The 11,256-nt window shown below is 44.9% G+C and overlaps 1 protein-coding gene across 3 annotated transcripts in view; it reads right to left on the bottom strand.

Annotated features, from left to right (window-relative positions):
• Positions 1-722: 722 nt before the first annotated feature.
• The window catches only part of Il16 (interleukin 16), a 120,977-nt gene continuing 110,443 nt past the window's right edge, over positions 723-11,256 (bottom strand). The window contains exons 15-19 of one of the 3 annotated variants that reach the window (XM_015493007.2): positions 10,110-10,278; positions 7,990-8,091; positions 4,470-4,728; positions 4,114-4,239; positions 723-1,208 (exon numbers count right to left, since the gene is read on the bottom strand). In XM_015493007.2, the coding sequence (XP_015348493.2) occupies positions 1,015-1,208; positions 4,114-4,239; positions 4,470-4,728; positions 7,990-8,091; positions 10,110-10,278 (850 nt within the window). In that variant the 3' untranslated portion in view covers positions 723-1,014. The remainder of the gene's footprint in view (positions 1,209-4,113; positions 4,240-4,469; positions 4,729-7,989; positions 8,092-10,109; positions 10,279-11,256) is intronic. The other 2 variants (XM_015493008.2, XR_007342805.1) reach the window with 2 other exon arrangements.

The raw sequence follows: 11,256 nt of genomic DNA, 5'->3' as shown, positions 1-11,256 counted from the left end.
AACCACATGCTGTACAAGGTGCTGTGATTACTAAACACCATTTCACATCAAACACAGTGCTTGGCATATGAGAGGAAGGCGGTAGCCATTTTTATCTTATGCTTACATACATGGTGGTACATCCTGTTGGTGCACCTCTCCACACCTTGAGTCTCACCTTTACTCTGCTCACTGGCTCTATCACCTGACACCTTCCTTGCCTAGGATCACTTATTCCAAAACAAATGTTTTGTGTGAAAGACTTTATTTTCCAAATATGGCCTTGGCCATATTTTCGTATCCTATAAATCTGAGTGGATTTGGGCCAGCTCTGACAGATTACAGGGGAAGCAATGCTATGGGACTCCTGAAATGAGGGCATAAAAAAGATGCTGCTTCTACCTGGCTCTTGCACTCCTGGGATGCTCACCCAGAGAGTTCAGGAGCCGTGTTATAAGGAAGCCCAGGCCACAGGGGTTGGCCACCTGTAGATGTTCAGGCCAAAGCCCAGCTGCATCCCCAGGCAGACAACTCCCAGATGTATTATGAAATGATCCTTCACACGGTCAAAGACTTCCAGCCTTTGAGTTGCTGCAGTTGATGCCAAGTGGGAGTAGGGAGAGGTGAGCTCTCTGGCCAAGGCCTGCCCACACTTCAGAATCATGATAAAAACAAATGTTGCTATTATGGGGCAGGTTGTTACAGTTATAATACTCATAAGATTTTGCACAGCAGGACATGGGTTCAGATCAAATTGTAATATATCCATTTTATTATGGCACCACAACATTATCATTAAACTTCATATATATACAGTATACAGTTTGTATCAGCCACCCCAGCATGACTCTGCCTTATTTTGATGACAATCCTCTTGCTGGATTGTTTTCCAGAAGGTCTGGACCTGAGCAGCAATCCCCAGGAAGCACACCTGTGCTTTCCCTGATCTGGGTGGGGTGGGCAGCAGAGACCCTGAGAATCAGCAGTTATGGGAGCTGTGTGCTCATGGCTTTGGCTTCAGAGTTGGTGCCCTGTCTAGGGGTCTCCAGTGGCTGTGGTCCCCTTGGACTGCAGGCTTTTCCGTTTGATAACAATAGTGACAGGTCCATCAGGCAGTGCCTTGATGACATTCCAGGCTTCAAACCGTGTGAGACCCTGCATAGCAGTGCCAGCCAGATGCAAGATTTCATCTCCTGGCTGGATCACCTCACTTTGTTCTGCAGCTGCCCCTGAAACAAGGGAGAAGAACATTATAATGGGCTCGACTGGTGATAGGACAAAACGAGAAGTTACTTCTACCTGTGATCTCCAAGGAGCCAGGACAGCTGAGAAGAGAATGACACATCCATTTCTTGGAAGCTTGGTGGTGGTTCCAAAATGAGGAATATTATAAAATGGTGTCTCAGCACTTAGACACCAGGCTCCAGCTCTCTGTGGAAAACTGCAGCCCTTGCTATTCCCAGAGGAAGGAGATTCCAGGCAGCGCCAAGCCAGAGCCCGGTTAGTAAGACTTATACAATTCACAGAAGATTCTAGGGTGCTAAATCCTCCTCAATGCCTCCCTTGAACACTGAGCCAATATCCCACCCCCTTGCTTTTGGTCTCCCTTTCTTGTGAGAACAGTACTGGGCGGTACAGGAACAGAGCTGGTGAGATTTTCATGAGGCAGTCTTCATGGGCTTTTGGCTCTGAGCAGCATGGAGAAGGCCTCTGTGCCCATATAAGAAAGACATAATTCTGTATGGTACCCACTCTTCAAAAGCTGCATGTGGAAACAGGACTTTTTATACAGTTTATAAATTTCCCAGTTGACACCATGACCTTCACAAATAATGAAAAAAAATACAAAATAATAAAATAGCTAAATTATTTTGGTTAATTGTTATGATGGGCATTGTGCTAATGGTTTGCATTGGTGACAGTAATCCTATGAGGCATATGCCTTTAGTATTCCCTTTTTACAGGTGAAGAAACCAAAGACTAAAGTGCTTCTTTCAGAGCTTCAAAACTGCTAAAGTGGTTGAACCTGCATTGAAGCCCAGAACTTCTGGCTCTAGCATCCACATCCCTTAGAACCTTGCAGCTGGTTAGTTATCCCCATAGGAGCAAATGGGCCCAGGATGGTGAATTGACTTGCTCAAGCTCATCCTACTCTAAGGAGGAGAATTAGCATTGGAACCAAGTTCATGGGTCCAAGTCTTTTGACTCTGTTGACTTTGGACCCCATGCTAATTCCAAATTGACCTTTGAAAAAGTTCAAATTATCTTTCTCAAAATTGGAATTAACATAGATTCTGGGGGAATCATCATATACACCTCAGCCTACCCTCTGGGTTTTCATAGCTGCCACAGAGATTCCTCTAACAAAACCAGTTGGCCACAGGGATCCATGTAGGACAGAGAGCAGAGTTGGGAGGCCCTTAGGGTCCCAGTTCTAAGAGCTCTCAGACACATACCTATACTTCTTTGCCTCTTTTATTTTATTTTATTTTTTCCTTTGGATGAGAAGAAGTGGTCACCCAGCAACTCAGAGGCAGAGCTGGAACTAGCTCCCAGACCTCTTAGCATCCTTTCCTGTGTTCAGGTCTCACAACACCTTGCCCTGTGGTGCATAGGCTTCCAGTTGAAGAGTAGCAAATAATTCAGGGAAGATTTATATGGCAGCTTTAGGTCATTCATGATTTTCACAGGAAAACCCAAACCCAGTGACCCCCACGTCAAATACTCTTGCACCCCCACACCTTGGCTTCCCCACCCTGACTTTAAGCCAGCAGAGAGCACCGTCCCTGCATGGGCATCCCTTTGTGGAAAACCAATGCTGGGGCCAGAGACAGAGGCTGAGGCTACAGGAATGTATGGGATATTTAGTCCTCCCCAATCTATGGTGAAGAAAATATCAAAATTGTAAGTAAAAGTGGGAGCTGATGAGTTAGGACTAGGGTAAGGCCAGTAAGGTCAAGTGGAGCAGGTACAAAGCCAGACTTTGATTTTTCAACATGAATTTTTAAAAATTAGTTTGATTTAAAAAAAAAATATATATATATTGCACTGAAGGCTGGGGATATAGCTCAATGACAGAGCACTTGTATAGCATGCTCAGGGCCCTAGGTTTAATTCCCAGAGACTGCAAAATTAATTAATCAATTGAAATTTTGCATTGAGCTGGGTTTGGTGATATAGAAGGCCGAGGCAAAAAGGATCATAACTTTAAGGCCAACCTCAGCAACTTAGGGAGACCCTGTCTCAAAAATAAAAAGGGCTGAGAGTATAGCTCAGTGACAGAGGGTGTCTGGGTTCAATCCCCAGTACCCCAGGAAGGAAGAAAGGAAAGAAGGGAGGGAGGAAGGCAGGGAGGAAGGAAGGAAGAAAGGAAGGACTGAAATTGTATTGATCTTGATTACTGTGTATTTTGGTGCCCCATTAAATTTTGGACCTCAGGCCAGGGTTTCACCTGCCTCAGTCTAGTCCTGGCTCTGCTAAGCTGAACCAAGCCCAGGGCTCAGTTGCAAGAGGACTTTTATGGTTTAGATTTGGTATCCCAAAAAAAAACTCACAGGTGAGACAAAGCAAAAAGATTTGGAGAAGAAGTTATTGGGTTATAACCTTAACCTAATCAGTGATCAATCTGCGATGGGATTACTGAGTGGCAACTTGAGGCAGATAGGGTGTGGCTGGAGGAAGTGGTTCATTAATGGTGTGATTATGGGGTATATATTTTGTATCTGGAGAGTGGAGTCTCTTTCTCCCTCTGCTTCCTGATCATCATGTGAGCCACTTCCCTTCCGCCATACTCTTCTGCCATGTTGTTCTGCCTCACCTTGAGCCCTGAGGAATTGAGTCAGCTGTCTATAGACTGAGACATCTAAAATGGTGAGCCCTCAAATAAACTTTTCCTCCTCTAAAATTGTTCTGGTCTGATATTTTAGTCACAGCTGTGAGAAAGTTGACTAAAACAAGGACCTAGTAAAACAGAGGGGTTAAGGGGCTATCTGAGCAAAGGGGTAAAGGTTGAAAAGCAAAACTGAGCCCTAAATGGACCTGCATGCCTCTCAAGAGGACATGGGGTTATGGGAAACCAATGTCACCAGAAAGTGCCCATGAAACTGGAGAGCATTCAAAAAGCCCATACCACACCTTTGAAAATCCTGTTGATGGTGAGAGGTTTGTCTCCATGCAGGGAGCCCTTCCCTCCTTCCAGGCTGAAGCCCAACCCTGCAGAGGTCTTCTCCAGTGTCACCGTGCAGACTGTTGCCTCTGCTGCTGAGGAAGATGCAGGGACTTGTTAGAGGCTGCTCCACTCCCAAGCCGTGGATGACCCGGCTGGTGCTGTGTTCACACACTCGTGAACACAAGACACACATCTCCACAAGATACTAGGCAGGTCACATGTGGTTGGGGCCACAAATTACTAAGCATCCCCACCTACACTGGCTCCAAGTGGCCAGAGGCAATATGGTCCATAAAGCTTCCACTGAGTGGGGAGAACTTACTGGATTCTACAGAAACATCACTGGCTGCAGAAGCTGAGGCTGCAGAGTCAGTGGAGGAGTTCAAATCCAGGGTGGCCTCCAGAGTTGACCTCCTTGTGACAATCACAGCTTGCCTTGGGTCCCGAGCTTGGCGGAGGATGGCCAGAGCATCATTGTGGGTGGCCCCTTTGAGGGACTTTCCATTGATGGAAAGAACCTCATTGCCCTTCTGAATAGTCCCTTCCTGGGAGGCCAACCCGTTTGGAAACACTCTGTGAACCTGAGTAAATGAAAGGAAATCAGGAAGTCAGATCCATATTGATAGAGGATCTGAACTTGTCAGGCAGTCAACTCTATAGGGATTTTTGAAGCCAAAGAAAACTAAGACTAATTGTGTCCTAGATCAGAGCTACTGGCACAGGGACTAGCTTCCCCTTGTCCTCTACCCATAGCAGAGATCACCAGCAATAACGTCCAGGTGAGCCTTCAGAATTCTTCTCAGAACCATGCCCTGGACCACATCACTACAATCTTCATGGACATTCCCGGGGAAATCTTCTGCCTTACCTGTCCTAGATCAGCATTTCCCAAACTACTTCCCTTGAATTCTGATTCTATGGCATGTTAATAGGTGATGAGTAATAAAGGGTTTCTAAGATCAAAGAAACTTGAGAAATACTGAATTAAGCAAAAAATAAAAAAAAAAAACCTCTGAAAACGTCTATTTCTCTAAAGACATTAGAAACACTACAATGCAAATTTGCATAGATCTCTAAGAACGGGCAATATGATATGGTGATTGCCCATAGTGTTCCAACAAAGAACCCTTTCTCCATAGAGAAATGCTCTCTCTGGTCCCATCTTCTGCAGGATATATTTGATATACACCATCGTAGGCAGTCTAGACATTAGTCACTTCTTGATCACTTTCACAAAAATATGCAGGATTAAAACAAAATGTCTTTGCCTTGCTCTCTTTAATGATGTAAATTATAATTAAGAGGATTGATGGGCACTCACTTAAAGGGGCTACAGATTGTTCTACTTTTTATGATGTGAACAAGCACTTTAGTCTCTGAAGTGGTTTTGGTGTTAGAAAATTCTATTATGTGGTCAGGTAATGTCAGAATTCCTAGGCTGTGAGCCCCCAGCATGAAGCAGAACTTCTGCTGTGAGGTTCCTCCTCTATAAAACAACTATTCAACCCAAGATGTGGGAAGATTAATTTAGACAAGAGGTCACTGAGGTGGTGAGCACACTGAGGTCACTGAGCATGGTGCTTGGTCATGCATGGTCTCATACTTGGTTCTCTTTTTACAAATCTATAAATGAAGAGAACTGTTAAACACGGAAGGAGAAAGAGGAAATTTTGCTCACATGCTCATTCAGCGTGCTGAATTTGAGTGCTCGGGGTGGCTGGCCAAATAGAGTGAAGAGAAATTGCTACTCAAGGACAGAGAAAAAGGTCCGAAGTGCTATTCCCACAGGCAGGCTCTATTCAAACACAAGAGAGCCTTCTCTATAAATTGAAAGGGAACTAACTACAGAATCAGGAACCTGTTTATAGTATTCAGCCAAGTGCTTAATAACAGAAATAGGTACTTTTTAGTTTTATGTGCTTTTTTGTGGTAAAGAACTTATAAATAAATCAAGGAAGTCACTGCTCACTCAGGACCAACTGAAGTGACAAATAGTAATGTACCACATCACCATTGCAAGGGGATATGGTGTGTTTAAAGCTGGCCGGTGCTATTGACTGGAGGATTTATTGCAGCTGGGCAAAGACATTCAAATGAGCCCACCACCATCTACATACCCTGAGACAACACAGCTGTGGGATGACAACTATATGCGCTCAGCTTTAGAGAGACACAGCAGCTATGTCATTGCCTGGTCCATGAAGATAGGAGGATCAGAAACCATCTGGGTCAAGTACACTTGGTCTGGAGCAGTGGGCTGATCAGATTGCCCAGGCCAGAATCATGGGGTCAACTGATGTGTTGCCCTCTCAGCACCATCCGGGCTTTAGCAGTTCCTCTGTGAACAGGGGCTGGACCACGGGATCTGAAGTCCTGGGATGTGTACTGCTATTTACATGCATGCACAGTAACTGTTCTTTCCTCCAGCTGGGGCCCGTTGTGCTCAACTAACCATCAGATTGGCTTCTCAGCTGCCTAAGTGAACAGTCTCACCCTCTGAGTGGGCAAAAGCAGGAAAGCCACTGTTTTTACAGGGCTCTGCCTTTTGACGTTCCTTCCTATGAGGTGATCTGTGTTGTACCCCAGGCCAGGTCTTCAATCCTGACTGTACAGCCTTCTAAAAAGGCGCCTGTGCTCATAAACTGAGAAACTGATGTGACTCCATTTTTGAAAAAATAAATAACAGCAGCTTCTACCTCAAAGCCTGTCCAAGGAAGGGGACGTGACCCTTGTCCTTGGAAAAAACCACAGAGCACTCTTAGGCACATATCCACCCTGCTGAGTTGTTTGTCTACAAATAACAGGAGAGATCTGCAGGGGCCAGGTGTCCCTGACTCAGTTAGGCTAGGTGAGGACCCATAGCAACCCCCTAACAACCACCAATCAGCATGGGACAGGGAGAATACCTGGGATGCCAGATGACCCCCCAGTAGTCTGGGTAGCTGATAACATGTTAGGAAACCATATAGTTCAATACGTACACCCCTTGAGGATTAAACCAATCAGTTCAAACGAATCCTCCTTACACTAACCAATCACCCCTACCCAACTTGTTTCCGCCAGTGAATGTGCTAATCAATGTTAAGAGTTGTTGTTTCACTTTCCCGCGGTGTGAAATGATTTGCTGTGTGATGTTGTGATGCATAGAGTATCCCAAAAAAACCTATAAATCCTCACTGAACTAAGGGCCGGGGCTCACTCCTCGGGACCTCTGCGTCGGAAACGGCTGTGAGTCCAGGCTCAAGCTTGCAATAAAGACTCTTGTGTGATTGCATCGGATTCGACTCCTGGAGGTCTATTAGGGTCCCACGAATCTGGCATTACAGAACGACTCTTATCTAAATCTTAGTGATTACTAGGACTATATTTCCAAAGGAAGAGACATGACATTGAATAAAATGTAGTTTCAGTTTTTAAAATATCCCCTGGAATCTTAAAAAAATGTAGGCAATAGGGCTTCAATCCTGCAAAATTCTGATTCAGATGTTCTGGTGTGAAAATCATAAACACACACACATACACACACATTTTTGAAGCTCCACAAGTGATTCAGTTTCATTTGGGTACATTGAAGTTGTTTTGCGTACCCAGAGACCTTCTTTATTAAAGTGAGGATTAGGATGAGGGTTAAATATGAAGTCCCACACAAGTAACCCGTCTGTGGTTCTTGAAAAGGAGGGTCCTGTTGGCTCTCCTTTAAGATCCTGTCTAACTGCCTGCCCAGTGACCTGGCGTCATGCATTCCTCTGTTCCCCAGCACAGGGCCCCAACCTGGCAAGTTTGCCCCTCCCCCAGAGACATCCTCTCAGGCTCAGAAACGCCCCCATCTTTGGCCCACTTACCGTAATCACCTTGTTTTCTAGATCTGCTCCTCCTGCCAAGCTGAAGCCAAGGCCAGCGCCTTCCTCCTTGTGTAAGATGGTGACGTGGATGCTGTCTAATTGCTGCAAATGAAAACACATAAACGCCTCAGGGCAGCAGCATGAACAATTCAATAAATGCTTTAACATCAGACTGATTTATTTTATCAAGCTCAGCTGGGCCAGGCTCCAAGTTCTGTCACTTCCTCAAACCTCAGTTTCAGTTTCATCATCTATAGAGAAGACTGTACTTTCAGAGGAAGTTTAGAAGTAGAAAAAAGATGTATGTAAAACAGCAAGCACAATTCTTTTCCTCTCTTCCTTACCCCATCTGTACCCGCACTAATACATGCTGGGCTAGCCGCTACGGAGTTAGCTAAAATCCCAGCATGATAGATAATGAAGCTCTACCAGGTCTTTAGGACAAGGACTTTGGGTCAGAAAGCCAAGATTCAGTACTGTTTTGCAGAAGTTGGTTACTCCCTCTTTCTCCCTTCTCCTCTGTGGGGCCCAGTAGCAGCAGTCTGGGGCCCAGCTGACCTCTCTCTCTAGAATACATGCATAACCAGACATGTACACAAATGCAGGTACACACACAGCATTTCCCAGCCTGGACATGGGCTCCCACAGAGCCAGGACAACCTCCCTGTATAGACCAAAGCCAGCAACCCCTATTCTGGTCTAGAATTGCAGTCTTTAAGCTCCGGCTCCTACAGAGGCCAGCAGGTCACTTAAATGAGCAAAATGGGTAGATGTGAGATGAAGGAATCACAGCCAACAAATATATATTTCCTGCTGTAAAGGGTTGGCGACTACGTAGGAAGACAGACCCAATGCTACTAGATCATTTCCTTTAAAGAATAGAGTTAGAAATCCAGGTATTGATTTAGGTTTTGTAATATCTAGAATTCAATAACAAAAAAATCATCATTGAGACGAAATAAAATACACCTTCAGGTCCCAGAGCTCGGCAGTCACTGTTTTGCAACCTGTGCTAGGGAGTGAATTTATGTCAAAGAATTCACTTGCTCCAAGCACCATCAGAGTCCCTGACTTGTAGCTGGCTCTGTGATCCTTTGATTTGGAATCTCCAAGACCAGACATGATGAAAGGATAGTGTCCCTCACTGCTCCAGTGCCAGCCCAAATCTCCCCCCCCCTGGGATGCCCTATAGGTTCTTGCCAGGTTAGATTACAAATACCCTCCCAATAACACCTTAGGTGGGACTGCTCTTTGTATTTTATGCACGTTTGCCTCCTTTATTTCATTTGAGCTATATCAGGCCTTGGGGAACCATGGTCCCAGCTAGGTGTGAGAGTCACAGAGGAGGAATCAAGGCCCAGAGACACCTTATACTCATCAGATTTTACCACACCTGGGAATTGCAGCTATGATGTTTCTCTTATAGGGAAGTGAGGGTCTCCTTGTTCTCTCCTTCTAATCTGGATTATTCCAATGGAGGAATTCTATATGAGACCTGGGAATCCCATGGTCATCTGACAGTTGGCCCTAGTTCTGCCCAGCCGCTTTCTCACTATTCCCTTTTGGGCTGTGCTCAGAAAGCATATGGGAACTAAGGCTTCCAGAATTACTTGGCTGATGCATGGGGACTCTGTGAGCTCACCTTCCAATGTGGATCGGAAATGCTGAAAGCTCCAAAGTGAGACCTCTCATAGTCCATGCTGTTTACAGAGAACACTGTGCTACCTACCACACAGCATCTCACTGGAGACAGGCCAAGTTGGTAGCTCATGGGATGTGGACACAGTACTGAGTTTGAACTTGGAGTACCAAGGAGGCTCTGTGTCCTTGAACACTGCCTTTCTCGTTTATGAAATGGGAAAAATGATGCAGTGTATTAAAAGCATCTCATGCTGGAAAACTTCCTTCAAATGTAAAGTCTTACTGTGGTCAAGTGATACAGTGTCCCTCTACCTTGGAAAGGAGAGACCTGGGTCTCTTGTGTCAGCAACTAGGAGCTGACTTCTCTAGCTTCAAGACCCATGGAACTTCATGAGCTGCTTCCCCTTTGTCCAAACTGTGGTAACCAAACAACCCACAATAACCTCTTGCCACTGTAAATACTTACAAAAGAAACCTACCTTTAATGTTGCTTCATCCAGAACTCTCACTTCCTCAATGAGTTTTTTTAATTCTTCTGAACTGAGCAGGGAAATGACTGACTGACCAGACTGAGAGGAACAATGGTCCCTGTCATCGGCTTCCTTGGGCTCAGTGAGACCTTCTGTATATTCTCTTAGCTCTGAAAGGCTTTCATAAGAAGAAAGAGCACAGTGCATGAATAGCAATATTATGAAGAGCTAATATTTGTTGCATAATTACTCTATTTCAGGCATGATGCTAAACACTTTGGGGCATTTTAAATTTTGATGCAGCATAAGAACAATAAATAACACAAACAAATGCAGAACTGCACTGATTAAAGAGGGAGGACCAAGCTCCAACTCTGAAGAAGCCCCCAAAATACTTCTGCCCACTTCACATTTCTGTGAAGCAGGTCTTCTCCTTCACCTCTCAATTTCAGCTGAAGTGGAAACTAAGGATAAGCATTGAAGGAACCTGCTCATGGTCAGGGAGTCAGTACCTGAACTGGGGCCAAAACCCAGGTGTCCTAACTTCCTGTCCAAGGGTCTGAGCCTAGGAGTAGAGTACAAGTGAATTCCTTTTGGGGAGCAGCAGGAACTCCCAAGGGATAATCTCTTAGCTTCATCTGAATTAAGAATGGGACCTTTCAGATGTGCACCTGCCTTCCAAAATCTCCATGGGTAATTTGCCAGGGGGCCAATCTTGTGCTTCACTTTCTGAGGCTAGGTGTTGTGAAACCTTCTCCTTAATATGGAAGGGAGAGGTGTGGCACGCACATGTGCACATGTGAGCACATGCACACAAAGAGGTACTGGAGAATGAAAAAGGCTAAATTATATTATATTCTTGTACAAATATGTAACAAGGAATCCCACTATTATATTTAATTATAATGTACCAACTTAAATTTTCAAAGAAGGAGGAGGAAGAGGCAGAGGCAGAGGAGGAACAGCAGCAGAAGAGGAGGAACAATTTTAAACTAGTACATCTGATAGTAAATCTGAGAAATTTTTTAAAGTGGTATAGGCCAGGAGGCTAGCACGTGCATGTAATACCAGCGACTCAGGAGGTTGAGGCAGTAGGACTGCAAGTTCAAGACCAGCCTCAACAATTGAGACCTTGTTTCTCAAAATAAAAAAATAA

This window comes from Marmota marmota, unplaced genomic scaffold (genome assembly GCF_001458135.2).
Source record: "Marmota marmota marmota unplaced genomic scaffold, marMar, whole genome shotgun sequence".
Lineage (NCBI taxonomy): Eukaryota > Metazoa > Chordata > Mammalia > Rodentia > Sciuridae > Marmota > Marmota marmota.
Note: the sequence above shows the minus strand (reverse complement) of the source record. Positions and strands in the feature narration are given on the sequence as shown.